General features: G+C 38.3%; 1 protein-coding gene across 2 annotated transcripts in view; it reads right to left on the reverse strand.

Annotated features, from left to right (window-relative positions):
- The window catches only part of KCNT2 (potassium sodium-activated channel subfamily T member 2), a 368,079-nt gene that overhangs the window by 81,153 nt on the left and 270,272 nt on the right, over positions 1-16,654 (reverse strand). For both annotated transcript variants that reach the window (XM_055144870.1, XM_004619919.2), the window contains exons 15-18: positions 13,953-14,102; positions 11,882-12,111; positions 6,293-6,506; positions 4,606-4,711 (exon numbers count right to left, since the gene is read on the reverse strand). In XM_055144870.1, coding sequence (XP_055000845.1) covers positions 4,606-4,711; positions 6,293-6,506; positions 11,882-12,111; positions 13,953-14,102 — 700 coding nt within the window. The remainder of the gene's footprint in view (positions 1-4,605; positions 4,712-6,292; positions 6,507-11,881; positions 12,112-13,952; positions 14,103-16,654) is intronic.

Genomic DNA, 16,654 nt, shown 5'->3' on the forward strand with positions numbered 1-16,654 from the left:
CTGAGATCCCCTGAGAATGATTTAACAAAGGCCTCAGTGGGTCCCGCGGGAAAAAAGGTCCCACCTGGAGCCGAAGAATGAATACAGTGGGCCAGGCACTTGCTTGCACGTGGCCAACCAATGTTGCATCCATTGCAACACACAGACCCCTGAGCATGGCTAAGAGTAATCCTGGTGGCATCTAGGTGTAAAACACTCGCCCCTCCCTCCCTAACAAAGGACACCACTAGAACTCAAAGACTTGACCTTGCCAACACCCTGGCAGGTATCCCCCAGCTGATGGAGTCAGGGAAAACTCCAGCTTCCCCCCAAATTTGGAGCCACTCCATTATGGAGATGGGGGCACTTGGATTGAGGGCAACATTTCTTCTCTTAATTTTCCAGCACTATCTCTACCCTGTGGCAATCTCATTCTCCATCAACTGTGTGGTTTCCATCAATCAACTTCTTTTACTTTACTGTTCTTCTCCTGAAACTGTTTTCTGCAATGAAAGACAAAAGCCCTAGACTCTAAGTGAAGAGTTGGGCCGATTTCTGATTTTGAGACAAAGAAACAAAGATCTCCTCAGGCGAAGAACCAAGGGGTCCCCGTAACCAGGATGACAGGGACGAACTTGCGTGGATTTCACATGCAATTTAGCGGGACCTTACTGTCCACACCATGCCAGAGGTCTTGCAGACTTTACTAGTTCTTACTTCTCTGGCTAACACTTCACTGAAACAGATGAAAGAACCATTAGGGTAGAACTAAAATAATAACTTAGAATACAAATCAGAGGGCAACAGGTATACTGAAAGGAAATAAAAAAACTAAGATGCTGGAAAAGAGCAATGAGAACATTTAACATAAATTTAAGAATATCTAGAGCATAGAAAATAAGAAAGAAGCCTTGATATTCAAGTAAAATATTTACTGAGAACTTCCTGGGATTAATAATAATTTAAAAAATTCATGGATTCTGCAAACCCAGTGACTCATAAAAAAACAAAATTAGAGAAAATTGGTACCATATATATTACCATCATATACAACCTTACATATCTTAGCAGAAGAACTGAGAGAATGACGTCTTCAGTGTAACCAGAGAGAAAAAAAAACTGTCAGAAAGAATACACATTAGAGCGATAGCTAACTTCTCAGCAACATAATAATCTGAAGTTGGAAACGCCACCACACTACATTTCTCAAGGCGATAATTCAAATGGAGGAATATGAAGCCAGAGGATGGATTAAGATATAATGAAGGATACCAGAAAAAAAAAGGAAAGTGATGAAAAGGTCGGAAGTCTTCTTTGGAAGTCTGACCAGAGGATTTACTCATCTAAGCAGAATCTGAAGCCACAGAGAACTAAAGCGACTAACAAAGTGACCACAGAAAGTTAAAGCTGGACAGTATTGGGATTATTAAAAACTTCAACACTGAAATGGGAACAAGAAATTAAGTCGTTCTACCAATATGGAAAAAACAAAAGGAGAAAACAGGGAGTATTGAGTGGTTAAGCCCATTGGGAGGAATCAGTCACCCAAAGCTGATACCTAATGGTTTGGATAACTCAATCCTGACTCAGACTCCTCACAAATGTAATAGGACTCACTGCATAATCTATTCTCAGCGTGGGCCTTCATCTATAAAGCGGATTCTCTCTATTCAACTCAACATTACCAAAATGACAAATAATCGCAGATGTTGCCAGTGCAGATGCCGCAGTTTGAAACACTTCAAAACATAATCTTTGGGCTTTAAAAAGCCCTTGATTGTTCTTTCACTGAGCCTCAACTTTGAAAGTTCAAGTTTTCAGCTTTACATAGTTTCCACTTTGGTCTGTCAACTTTTTATTACTCTTTTTTTTTTTCTTTTTGGGTCACACCCAGCGATGCTCAGGGGTTACTCCTGGCTTTGCACTCAGGAATTACTCCTGGCAGTGCTTGGGGAACCATATGGGATGCCAGGGATCGAACCCAGGTCGGCCGCATGCAAGGCAAACGCCCTACCCGCTGTGCTATCGCTCCGGCCCCTTTATTACTCTTTAACCATGTACTAAAAAGTAAAATGCCACCAGAAGTAAACTCAAGTTTTGTTGAGCCAAATGTTTATACAAGTGTGTGAAATTTTGGTAAAAAAATAAAATACCTGATGAAGAGAGGGGCCGTGAAGCTTAACATTCATTAATGTTACCAAAAACACACATTTAGGCAGCAATATCAAATGCTCTAGACAGATAAGTAAAGTACAAACTCAAAAAATTATATTAAATATTGAGAGATGGAGATATTTCTTTTAATAGGCTGAGACAAAAATTCAGGAGCAATGGCAAAGATTCATCAAACAAATTTTGGATAATAAAACCAGAAAATTTTCAATATTTTATCACTCTTACTAAGTGTGACAAGAGTCAAGATTCACTTTGCTTACCATATAAATGCAACACTTGAAAGAATATTCACTCATTTATTAATTTCCTGGGACTATGTTTAAGCTTGCCACAGCCAGTGATTTACATAATTTTCAGCTCTGAAGTTTATGTCAAAATTATAGCCATCTTGTGGATGTGAAAACTAAAATGCAATGGTGAGTTTTGTTCAAAGTGCACAATTCATAAATGATGATGTGAGATTTTAAATTAAATTATGATCTGCTAACTTTAGAGTAAATAAAGAAATCCCTTAAAATTTTACCTTCTTTTTTTTTTTTTTTTCAGAAATACATTTAAGGGCGTTTGCCTTACACGAGGCCGACTGGGTTTCGATTCCCTCTGTCCCTCTCAGGGAGCCCGGCAAGCTACCCAGCAAGCTAGCCTGTCCACACAGCAGAGCCTGGCAAGCTACCCGTGGCATATTCGATATGCCAAAAACAATAACAACAAGTTTCACAATGGAGATGTTACTGGTGCCCGCTCAAGCAAATCAATGAACAACGGGACAACAGTGCTACAGTGCTATAGTGCTACATCTAAGGAATACATTTCAATCATACACTTCACAGTTTACTGTCTAGGAGTAGGGGGCAGGGTTTAAGAAGCCCCAGGATAAGTCATGCTCAATACTGCTCAAATCTATTGAGTGTTCTATATGGAAATAAAATGCATTATTTTTGTTGTTTTTTTTTTGGGGGGGGATCACATCTAGTGGTGCTCAGAGCTTACCCTTGGCTGTGTGCTCAGGGATCATTCCTGGCATCAAGAGATCGTCTACAGTACTGGGGATCAAACTCGGGTTGGCCTCATGCCAGGCAAGCACCCCACCTGCTGTTCCCCATACCAATAAAATGTCTTGAAATCTTTTTTTGGATAGTTTTATCAAACCCACGAAGAACCAAAATTATTGCAACCTTTAGAAAAAAAGGTATTCAGGACAGCTGTAATACCAGCTTCCAATCTATTCCACAGTCAGTCTTTCTGCTAACATAGAGATCAGAGAGTTCATGGTGTCAAGCAATAACATATGGAAACCTAAGACAAAAAAAAATATCTGGTAAGACAAATAGTGCAGATTTAGCACAAGTGATTTTGGGAGACTGTGGATGTTGAAAATCTGCAGGTAGAACATTTTGATCTTTATTTTCCTCTATAAAAACATAATTGGCTGAAAGTGAAAAACAATTACAGGATGTCTTCCTGCATATGTAGAATAGAAACCATCGAAAAAAATGTTCTGGGACAAACAAAAATATCTTAGACACTGTGAAATCTAGAAAAGGAAGGAGGATGGCGGGTACTAGGACAAGGTTGAGAAGATGAATTTCATAGTCTGAAGGTATTAGAACTTAGTGGTGGCAGAGTAAGGCAAATGAACATAATGGATCCGAAGCTGACCTTCCAATACTATAGCAGACTGTGGCACTGTAGCACTGTCATCCCGTTGTTCATGTATTTGCTCAAGTAGGCATCAGTAACATATCCATTGTGAGACTTGTTGTTACTATTTTTGGCTTATCAAATACGCCATGGGTAGCTTGCCAAGCTCTGCAGTGCGGGCGGGACACTCCTGGTAGTTTGCCAGGCTCTCCGAGAGGGACAGAGGAATCAAACCCGGGTCAGCCTCGTGCAAGGCAAATGCCCTCTTGCTCCAGTAACACAGTGGGTAGGGCATTTGACTTGCACGCGGTTGACCTGGATTCAATTCCCAGCATCCCATATGGTCCCCTGAGCACTGCCAAGAGTAATTCCTGAGTGCATGAGCCAGGAGTAACCCCTGAGCAGTGCTGGGTATGACTCAAAAAGAAAAAAATAAAACCACATATATATTCATCTCTTCCAATACTATATGATATATAGACCAATAAAATTTGATTTAAAAAACCTAAACTACCGAGAGTATCTCACCCACATGGCAGAGCCTGGCAAGCTACCTGTGGCCTATTTAATATGCCAAAAACAGTAACAACAAGTCTCACAATGGAGACATTACTGGTGTTCACTTGAGCAAATCGATGAACAGGATGACAGTGCTACAGTGCAGTGCAGTTCACTTGAAACTTCAGCGTAGGAATGACACTTAGGTGGCCTTCATTGCAAAGGACTGTACAAATTTATTTAAATATCTATAATAGAAAATGTAATAATTTTGCTTTTTTGAATTAAATAACAGAAAAAAAAATCTCTTACCTTGTCTAATCTTAAGCAGCAAAATGGCACTTTTTCATGAAGGAGATGACAAAATGTTGGTGAGCTTCCTATATATGGAGAATAGGGCGGGTAGCCTTTAGCATATCTGTAAACAATAAGATATACTTAATTGCTTTGGAGAAGAGATGAAAAATTGAGCAATGGAACTATAGTCAGGATTTTTATTCTTATAAAATTAGATGCATAAATTATTATATTTATGTGACAATTATATTTTTGATAAAGAAGTAGCTAGCAGAAAGCAAACTAAAATCTGAAAGCCAAATGTTTCCAATCACCTGGTTTTGTGGGGTTTTGTTTGTTCATCTGTTTTGGGTCATATTCAGAGATTCTGAGGACTTACTCCTAGTTCTGTACACAGAGATCACTTCTGGTAGTGCCAAGGGACCATTTGCCGTGTTGGGGATCAAACCCAGGTCAATGTCATGCAAGATAAGTATTTTATCATCTGTACTATCTCTCTGGCCCCTAACCTAGATTTCTGGCACAAGAAAATTTTTATATTTTTATAATTGAGGGGAAAATCAAAAGAATATTACATGATAGGTGAAAACTTGCTAAAATTCAAACTTTCAGATTCATAAGCAATGTGTCTTAGAACATAGTTGTACTCATTCATCTTACATGCTTCTGTGTTTGTTTCTGTTGTTATTCATTTTATAGGCACATTTATGCTTTAGAATAAACATCAGGTGTTGCAACAAGGGCCAACAGATCCATAAACTGTAGAGTACTAAATGAGTCTCCAGAAAAGGTTTGTCATGCCTCTTTCTAAAAAACTACAGAAACTTAAAGATGTATTATTTTTACAAAACATATTTAAAGTCAAATGCATTAAAATGACTCACTCCATCAATATTCATTAGTCACGGATGTAAAACAAAACGGAAGTACGTGACTGAGTTAATTATTCATTGATACTCCCACAAAAGAATTTCTGTTGAAACTATGCTTAAAATATTATCAAAGATACTCAGTTTGTTTGCTAACTTTATAAAAATAACCACCTGCACATTTTGGCTGTACTACTGTTTAAGATGAAACCATCAAAAAGTAGCAGCATGAATTAAATTTTTAAAAAAAACTGTCGTGGGAAAAATTTCTTTATCCAATATGAAAGCTTATTTTTCTTTGGTAAATTTTTTTGAACAAAATTATTCTAAATCAGAATCAAACTATTTACCATACATTATTAGTTCAGAAGGTAACAAAGAGCACATTTTGCATTGGTGGTGTTTGGGGGCATCTTCAGGAGCCAGATGGTATCCCAGGCACCAAATTCAGGTTTAGCACACACTAAACATAAGGAGCAGCCTCTGGAGCTATTTCTCCCATCCAGTAAAATTTTAAAAATCCACTGTAATTAATATAAGAACTTCTATCACATAAATAATGCTAGTTTATGTTTTATTGATTTGAGGGATGAGAACAATTTACTGAAAAGGGAACATAAATCTATATTGAAACCAGAAATTTGAGAGCTTAAGATGCCTTGAGTAGATCATGTTATTGGTTTCTCAACCAGTAGGGTACACTTTATCCCTGAAAGGAAATTTCAGAGGAATTATGTAGGAAGGACTCTAGGATCTCCCAACGGTAAGGCCAGTAGCTCTCCGTGGGAAATCCACATATTATAATATCATACAGCCTAGAAATGCAAACTTACTCTAAATTTGAGGAAATGACTTCATCTGGTGCAGTTTCATCTTCTGATTGATCACTTAGAAGATCACAGGTTTGAATAGATGAAGTATCTGCAACCTCTAAAACAGGAGCTATGCTGGGTCTTCTGGCTTCTTTGTTTCCTTCTGCAGGAAGAGACAGGGTGGGGCCACTGGTTGACCTACAGCTTGTGTCCTGCAAGTCTATTGCCACGGTCCCTAGAAGAAAGAAACATGAACATGTATTAAATATTTCTGCCAAAAACATGGCATGAATCGCTTACTATTCAAACTGAACTGTAATATAACCATGATAATAAGGAAATAGATTTATAGTTTATCCTTTCATCCCAGTGGTTACGTAGTTCTTTTTCATGTGGGGATTTCTGTTCTCCAGCCTGAAAAACTCTAAAACTATAAAATAGTAAATTTGCTGAGTTTAGCTCAATAGCAAAAAAAAAAAATTCCACAAACATTTATAAGATCCTGAAAAATTATTTAAGTATTTAAGTATTTAAGGGTAAATAAACCTTATTACCTCATTGTAATTTAGTTTACACTTGTTAAAAATTGGCAAAAACATTTTGGCCACTTCAACTTTTGTTTTTTTTGGGGGGGGCCACACTCAACAGTATTCAGGGCTTTCTCTGGCTCTGTCCACAGGATTCAATCCTGGAGGTGCTTGGAAACTATATGGGCTGCTGGGGATTGGACCCATGGTGGGCACGTGCAGAAACAACCCCTCCTGCTATGCTATCAATCTGATCATCTGGCCAACTCACGTCTGTGGATTTCTCATTACTTCATGTTACATCATTCACCCTGTTCACCTATCATTTTATTTAACTTGCTTTCTTTTACTGATTTATAACCACTTATTGTATTCAACAATTATTTACTGAGTAACTACTGTAAGACATAAACTCTTCTAGACATAACATGCAGACAACCAATCAAACATGACTACACATATGGACTTTAATCATCACTCCCTTTTTTCATTTTGGTTTCACAGCAGGCAATGCTTGGGGACTCCTTCCACTGTGCTCAGAGCTCAGGAATTCCTCCTGGAAGTGCTCAGAGGATTATTTGAGCACAAGGTAAACCTGGGTTTCCATCATGCAAAGCATGTGTACTAGCATTCTGTACTAATTCTTCAGGCCCCTAGCCCACTTTTTTTTTATCATAATGCCACAGAGAAAATAAACTAGAAAGGTAATGTATGATAAAGGGTTGCAGATCAAAGGGCATAAGGATTTTTACAGTAGACAGTGGAAATGGCCACTGTGAAATACGACATTTTTGTACTAGAAAGAAAGTCAGGAACATACTAACCATAGGAAGAACAGTAAGCTCAGATAGCGTTAGGCTCATGCATAACTGGTCTTTTAAAAACATTAAACAGGACCCAAGAGACAGCACAGTGAGTAAGACCTTTGCCTTGCATGGGGCCATCCTAGGTTCCATTTCCAACCCACATGATCCCCTACGCCTCAGAAGGTGTGATCCCTGAGCTCATAGCCACAATAAGCCCTGAGCACCTCTGGTTGTGGTCTCAAAATAAAGAAACAAAACAAAAACACTAAACAGAAGAAACAAATTCCATTGGGATTTGTTGTTGTTGTTGTTGTTGTTGTTGTTGAGGGAAGAGAGTTTCTCAAGCAGTGCTCAGAGGGCGCTGGGAATCCACTCCTGACAATACTTGCCCATCTAAGCTGGGATCCCTCAGTGTGAGACGTGAGGATGCAGAGCTGCTGGGGTCCTGCGAGCTGTGGACCTCCAACCACCGGATGATTCTGGAGAAACACCGGGGTTACCTGGCTATGTGAAGCCACCATGGTCACAATTATTATGCATGTGGGTCTACGTGGTACTAGGGGCTGAACTGGGAGAGGGCACATGTCACATGCTGCACCATCCTTCGGTATTTGTCATTGGAATTTAAGAATACGGCATTGCTTTGAGGAAAGCTGATGTCTTTCCCTTCTGTGGAAATAAAGCAATCTAATACATGAATGCCATCATAGTTCACGATGACTCATTTTACTTCTGAACTCAACGTCTGGCCATTCTGCTAAAAGTCTTGAAGTCTTCTGTCATATTCTTTGAAGGAACTATTAAAAGCTATACTTCCTTCAATGCTCCTATTACCTCACTCATTTCTTGAGTGTAATGGTACCAGTTTTAATAGGGGGAAATGAATCGGTTTTGAGGGTGACAGAGACAAGACTGGAGAGAGTACCAAAGCAAATCAAAACTGGTACAGACTCCAGAATCTAGATGCCTTATACACAATACAAACACAGTTGCTTGGATCAGAGGACGAATCTGAAAGAAGTGAGTAGGGGGCAGTCTCAATGAGGGATATATATTTACTTATGTTGTGGCTAAGAAAAACCTATTCTAATAATCTGAAAAGATAAATGCACAGCAATGTTTACTGCAGAACTTAGTCCAATAAAAGTGACATGTAAATAGCCCAGATGTTCAATAATAGGGAAATAGATAAAGAATATATCTATGTATGTATAAAAATATACATATAAATATATAGATAGATATAAAGAGAGAAGATATATATCTATATATAGATAAAAGAGAAGATATATATCTATATATGTATATAGATACATATATATCTTCTCTCTATATCTATGTATATATAAGATATATATAGTGTGTATAGGTTTTTGCTTATGTATTAAATAAATTAAATATATCTTTTATATTATTAGTATACTATTATCATATCAATAAAGCATAAATATCAAACATTCCCAGTTCCCTCAGCACAGACTCAGTATGTGTGAATTGTCTAGTATGATTATTTAGAAAAACTTCTTGATTCTCAGTTTAAAGAGAAATTGCACTGTCATTTTATTAAAAGGATAGGGGGGGTTTCTGTTTTTAGTTAAAAAATGTTGAGGAGGCAATAATTTAGAATGAGGGTGGAGATATTAGTCCATCCAGTGTTGTTTTTTGCCTGTAAGATTGGCAAATAGAAACAACCAGTGGGCAGCTGAATACAGCATTGGAAGAAAAGTTTAAGTTGTTTCATAAGCATGAGACTCATGAGTTCATGATAACAATTAAACCTGGGAGAGCAGATCTGAGGACTCAAGGGAAATGAATGTGTCTGATGCAGAGAAAAGTACTGGGTGTTTCCAAGAACAATACAATCAATATTCTCTTGCAGTGAAGATGTCAACTAGATTTAGTGACAAACTGATGGCCTGGCTAGCATAGATTTAGTGATGTAATGGCAGCATATGTCAGGCTGAATTGGGCTGAGACTTGAAGAAACAATAAGATACCAAGCTCATCACCAAACTCAATCTTTCAAGGAATTTATCTGAAGAGATATTATGGCAGGCGGTCTAGAGTGTCTTGTGCATGAAGAGAAAGAAAGAGGGACGGAGAAATAAAGGGACAAGTGGAGGAATGGGTCGGTGACTTAGGGAACAACTGAGACAGATGATGAAGAAGAATTGAAGAGATCTCAGAAGGGAAAAAAAAACACAATGGTTTCCTTGCATAAGTTAAAGCATTAAAATCAAGGGAGATTTTCTTTGCTACAGAAACAAAATGTTTGTAGATGTGGGGCAAAATTTTAAGCAAATTCTATCCTTGTCTCAATAAATACATGCATGTAACTTACATGTCATAATGTCAAAGGTGAAAATGAGGTGAAAAAATATGGAGAATTTTGAAGAAACAATGAAGAAGGATGAGGAGATAGTACATTGGGTAAACATTTGCCTTGCAGGCGGCCAATTGGGGTTTGACCCTCAGACTTCCATAGTCCCCCGAGCCCACCAGGGAGTGATCCCTGAGTACAGAGCCAGGAGTAACTCCTGAGCATGGTTCAGTGTGGCAAATGAAAGAAAGAAAGAAAGAAAGAAAGAAAGAAAGAAAGAAAGAAAGAAAGAAAGAAAGAAAGAAAGAAAGAAAGAAAGAAAGAAAGAAAGAAAGAAAGAAAGAAAGAAAGAAAGAAAGAAAGGAAGAAAGAAAGAAAGAAAGAAAGGAAGGAAGGAAGGAAGGAAGGAAGGAAGGAAGGAAGGAAGGAAGGAAGGAAGGAAGGAAGGAAGAAAGGAAAAGAGGGAAGGAAGGAAAAGAGGGAAGAAGGGAGGGAGAGAGGAAGGATGAAAGACAGGAGAGAGAAAGAGAAAGAGAATGAGAAAGAAGGAAAAAAGCAATGAATTATCAAAAACAGTCTCTTGTTGATACAAGATAAAGAACTTACAAATGAAATGGGGAAGTAATAGATGGCTATATGGAAATTTTGAATCACCAAATGTCTATGAACTTAACAACGTAAAAAATGTCTTTGTATACTTAGAGAAACCAAGTTTGTAAGTGCAGAGGCATTTTTGTTTGTTATTGCTGACTCGGGACTGGAGCGATAGCACAGCGGGGAGGGTGTTTGCCTTGCACACAGCCGACCTAAGGCTGATTCCTTCGTCCCTCCTGGAGAGCCTGGCAAGTTACCAAGAGTATCCTGCCCACACAGCAGAGACTGGCAAGCTCCCCGTGGCATATTCAATATGCCAAAAACAGTAACAACAAGTCACAGTGGAGACATTACTGGAGCCCGCTCAAGCAAATCGATGAAGGACAGGACAACAGTGCTACAGCGCGATTGCTAACTCAGCAACACTACAATGCTTGTTCACTATCACTTGGCATAGTCACCAAGCAAATAATTTCTTTCCTGAGCACATTCTCAGAAAAGCCTATGTCCACAGGACTATCTTACCTATCACAAGTATCTTCTGCCTCCAAAATTATTGATGCAGATTTTTTTCATTGTGGATCTCTTAACTTTACAGCATCTTTGATAGAATCATTTTCTTTAAAAAAAATTGTTCTATAGTTTAGGCAACATGCTACAATAGTATTGATATGTATGGCTGTGAAGGACAGTTATCACATCCTTACCACCACTAAAGTGTCCCTAAGCCTCCACTTAGCATCCTTAGGTTACTTTCAGTCCTCATTCACCTCTCTTCCCTCTCCACCATAACCTCCAGCCACAGCTTGGCATGCAGTTTAATAATCAGGTTTGTTGCCATTTTGTACTGGCTACCCATCCTCCCCCTTACACACACACAATTTTTTTGTTCTAAGCACAACAAATGCTCATGTGCGATCATCTCATATTTGTCCTCCTTCCACTGACTTAGCCCCTAAAGTGACACGCTCCACTTCCATCTAAGCGTCAGCAAACTGCAAGCTTTTACCTTTTCTTCTGGATGAGTCATAATCTATCTATTCTGGTACTGAAAGAAAATATTGACCTTGAGGGCTGCGGGTGCAACTGTACAGTGGGTAGGGCACATGCACTCAGCCGACATGAGTTCTGTCCCTTGGCAAGTCCTATGGTCCACTGAGTCCTCAGCCCCAGGAGTGATCCCTGAACAGAGGGCCAGAAGAGACCCCTGAGCACCGCCGGGTGTGGCCTCCAAATTGAAAACCCAAACAGAGAAAAATGAAAATAAATAAAACTGACTTTAAAATCTTAATAAAAGTTGATGCATATTTACTACATATTTTTAGAAAAGAGCTAATGGCATTTTGAGTTAATTTCTACTTACCCATGCTGGCAATTATACTATGCACAGGTAATCTAGAAGGTCCATGATAAAATGACCTTGACATGTTGCTTTTCTTCTGCTGGTCTTGGTTTTTAAATGCTGAATTCTCTTCTTTGGTAATATTAATATAAAAACATATATCTGTAGCATTCATAATATATCGAGGACCTGGATTCAGTAAAATGTTTTTATTATCCTCCCTCCTTACACCAATCAGGCAGACACCAAACCTTAATTTAAAAAAAGAAAATAAAAAAGTTTAAGAGTTGTAAGTTAGCAAACAAGTGGATTCTTTTGTTTGTTTGCATATGTAACAAAATTAGTAAATACTTATAAGACAAAGTCAAACAAAAATTTCCAATCAGTACATTTTCAAGCTTGAAAAGATCCTAAATGTACATTTTATAGAAAAAATTATCTTGACCTGGAAAATAAAGTTAACTAAACTATCTCTATCAATAGAGATTTTTATCAAACAATGAAAAACAAAATAAAATAGAACTTATCAGGAAAAATATCAAATAGTAAAGGAAATAGTTGTTTTTATAAACTGCATGTATTTTGTTTTGTCATAAATTTATCTTATTTTGCTCAAAAATTAATGAAAATATTCTTATTTTCAAAGAGAGGTTTATACTTAATGACCTAAAGGAGATGGAAAATCTTAGCTTTGTTCCTAACATTCCTTCTTGCTTTGTTTTTACCACATTTGTTTTACTCTCAATTTTAAGGAAAAAGTTTTAATAGAATATTTGTAAAACTTTAGCGAAATAATAACCCTTAAATGCAACAGATATTACTTAAAAGTTTCATAGTAAATGCGTATATATATATAAAATCATACCAAGAATTAAAATGGAGTGAATATCTTATATATTATATTAATGAAATACGTTAAATACATAGACTAAAATATATCATGTTAATGAGTTAATACTGATGACATTATTTTAGTGAAATTCATACATATCCATTTAAGAAAATATTTCTTTTAAAAATAAAACAAAGAAAATATATTTCATGTTTGAATTAGAAAGCATATCATTTTAAACTTATATTTCTATGGTCAAAAAAGTGCTTTTTAAAATTTTATATATCTTATCATGATTCTGTTTTACTATCTGAGGGGCTACTCCCAGTAATATCTGGGCTTGGCAGTACTTGGGGACAATCATAGTTACCCCAGGTTGTAGTTGGGAGCTAGGAGGTAGCAGAGATAGAATTCAGAACCCACATATGCAAGGCACAGGCTTTGTCTCTTTGAGTCATATTAAATAATATGTAATAAATTGTGTGTATTGTTATTATCATTATGGCACAATAATAGGCTGAAGCACATGCTTCACACGCAAAAGGAGGTCTCAGTTCAATGTCTGGTACCACTAGTCTCTTGAGCATCACTGGGTATTACCACTGAGCAATGAGCCGTGAGTAGTCCCAAAGCATTTTCGTGAGTCAAAAATAAAAAAGAAAACAAGAGGAGTCAGAGATATTACAGCACTTAAGACATTTGCCTTGCATGTGGCTAACCTGTTTGATTTAAAAATGGCATGAAAAAAAACTCCAAGCCCACCAGATATGTTCCCTGAGAATAGAGCCAGGAATAAGCCCTGAGCACCAATGGGTTTGACCCTTCCTTCCAAAAACAAAACCAAAAAAAAAATAGCCAGGGCACATGTTTATTAGCTTTTATGTACAGTTTTACCATATGATATCCCCACCAAAGAGCCAATCTCACTCCACCATAGTGCGAGACCCTTTAGCACTTACACACCTTGGTAAGCTCAATTTTGTGATCAGACTCTGAGGGTTTGTTATCATTAGACATGATGTGTTTCTTTCATTATATAAGACATCTGTATGAGACGATTCAGCAACTGTCTTAGAAAACAATTTTTACATGCTATGAGTGATTTATCATTTATCTTTTATTATCTGGTGGTAGGCTAGGGGCTCCCCAGTGGGGGTGTTCATCAAGCCATGCAATGCCAGATTATGTGTTTGGGCCCTTTCAGCTCTCTAACCCAGGCCCAATTGATATTTTAATCCCACACTGGAAGCAGAAACATACTTTTTGTGCGCATGGAAAGAGGCATATGTAAAACTTTTCCCTTCATATTCAGCAAAAAATGTACTTTCTTCCAAAACAATATGGTATACTTCATTCCCAGAGCATCTACCATACGTCTTCTGCCATTGTTCTGGTGACTGTTGGCCTTCTCTGCAACAAACACACACACACATACACACAGACAGAAAAAAGCACAATGAATGTGGTTAATTAAGCAGTTGTCACATAAGATCTGGAGTCTCCCAATTATAAGAATTGGCAAACACAGTTCAAAGCAAGTTACCTGCGTTCTAAGCAATGGCAGAATTTGAACTCCCTGCAATGTGATACTACAAAATCTTTTAAAAAAATACAATTTGTAAGCTTTAGAAATGTTATATTACTAGAAAGTGGGAATTTTTCACTATCCAATTAATGAAAGCATTTATTCTTTTTTTTAAAAAAATATTAAATCACTGTGAGATAGTTACGAGCGTTTATGTTTGGATTACAATCACACAATGATCAAACACCCATCCCTCCACCAGTGCACATTCCCCACCACCAATATCCCAGATATACCCTCCCTTTCCCACTCTCTCCCTGCCTCCATGGCAGACAATATTCCCCATATTCTCTCTCTACTTTTGAGCATTATGGCTTGCAACACAGACACTGAGAGGTCATCATGTTTGGTCCATTATCTACTTTTGGCACACATCTCCCATCCTGACTGATTCTTCCAGCCACCATTTTCTTAGTGATCCCTTCTCTATTCCACCTGTCTTCTCCCCTCTGCTCAGGAAGCAGTCTTCCAGGTATGGGGTAATTCTGCTGGACCTCTACTGTCCTTGGGTGTCAGCTTCATGTGATGTTATTCTATACTCCACAAAAGAGTGCAGTCCTTCTATGTCTATCCCTCTCTTTCTGACTCATTTCACTTAGCATGATACACTCCATGTCTATCCATTTATAAGCAAATTTCATGGCGTCAACTCTCATAACAGCTGCATAGTATTCCATTGTGTAGATGTACCAAAGTTTCTTTAACCAGTCATCTGTTCTAGTGCACTTGGGTTGTTTCCAGATTTGGGCTATTGTGAACAGTCAGTGCTGCAATGAACATATAGGTACAGATGTCATTTCTACTGTGGAAAGCATTTATTCTGATGGTAAAAAATGAGTTATAGCATTTGAGTTTTAGCTTTTGTTTATATATTATTTGTAATCCACATTCCAATGTATAATCTTTGCATAATATTCTCAAAATCCCCGTTAATCGTCAATTTCTTGAGCAGGCTCAGTAACCTCTCATTTTGTCCTTTCCCTGAGATCTTAGAAGTCTCTCTTGACTCAGCCCTCTCGATGATGTGATAATGTCGCACTGGATGTTCTTTCAGGGTCAGCGGTATGAGATCCAGCTTGTTACTGGCTTTAGCATATGAATACACCATGGAAAGCTTGCAAGGCTGTCCCATGTGGGCAGGAAACTCAGAAGCTTGCCATTTTCTCCCAGAAGGAGAAGTAGGCTACAAGATATCGCTTCTGGGAGCTCGCTTTTAAGTCTCTGGGTACTGACCACTGATGGAATTACACACACCTGGGTTCCTCTGCCGGTACCTTCATGTGTCTGCCGGTACCTTCATGTGTGAGGCCTGTCCAAACATGTGGAGAGGAACCTCGAGCATGGCTGTAGCTAGATTCTGGTGGTCTTCGGCGACCGGGAGCTCTGCTCGGGGTGGGGAGGGAAGCTGGAGCCCATCCCCTCCAAGGGGCCCTGGGGAAGATGGCCAGGTGTGCGGGCAAGAGACTCTCTGCATCGCTTTCTTCTGGGAGCTCACTTTTAAGTCTCTGGATGTTAGCCCCTGATGGAATTACACACACCTGGGTTCTCAGTAACAGAATATTCTCAGTAACAGAATTCATATCATCTCAGTTATGATACTTGTTTGATCTCAGCATATAATTAATTTTGTCTTATATTTGTAATTATAAGTGTATAGGCTTCAATCTACCAGTTTTATTCCACTGAAATTTTATTCTTAATTGCTACTCATACCTTTGTAATGGTTTTCTTCCATTTGTGCAGCAATTTAATTTTATTTAAAAAAATTATTTGAAGTAAAATAGACTTTATTTGGAGGTTCCTAAGGGGAGGATGGAGATAAAGTAGGAGAGAGTGGAGAGTAATGCTCTCGAGAGGGAAAGCGGCCACTCCAAAGGTGGAGAGGTCCCCTACATTAGATATGGAAGCATGAAAGCATACATCTCCAGCGAGGAGATGTGGGTCACACATGCTTGGGCCATGTCGGTACAAGCAGCACATGGGTTTGAGCAGCATATGTGCCTGTGTAGTGATTTTAAAAAGATCCTAGGACTGGAGAGAGAGGGCAGGAATAAGGCTCTTTCATGCATGCTGCAGATTCAGGTTCTACCCCTTGCACGACATTTGGTCGCCCACGTGTAACAGAGCTGACTTCTTACACAGTAACAGGAATGGGCCCTGAGCATTGCCAGATGTGGCCCAATGTCTCTCTCCCCATAAAAGAGAAAAATTAAAGTCATAATTTGACATAAAAATAGGGGTGTCCAAAAGGATCCCAATGTATTTAAAAAAAATTGATCGGAGAAAGTGCAGTTACTTTTGCTCCGGAATATACTGCTAAATGGTCTTGGAAATACATATAAAATTCAACTATGAAGCATTTACTCTAGTCAAAAGT

The sequence above is a fragment of the Sorex araneus genome, chromosome 7 (genome assembly GCF_027595985.1).
Source record: "Sorex araneus isolate mSorAra2 chromosome 7, mSorAra2.pri, whole genome shotgun sequence".
Classification (NCBI taxonomy): Eukaryota; Metazoa; Chordata; class Mammalia; order Eulipotyphla; family Soricidae; genus Sorex; species Sorex araneus.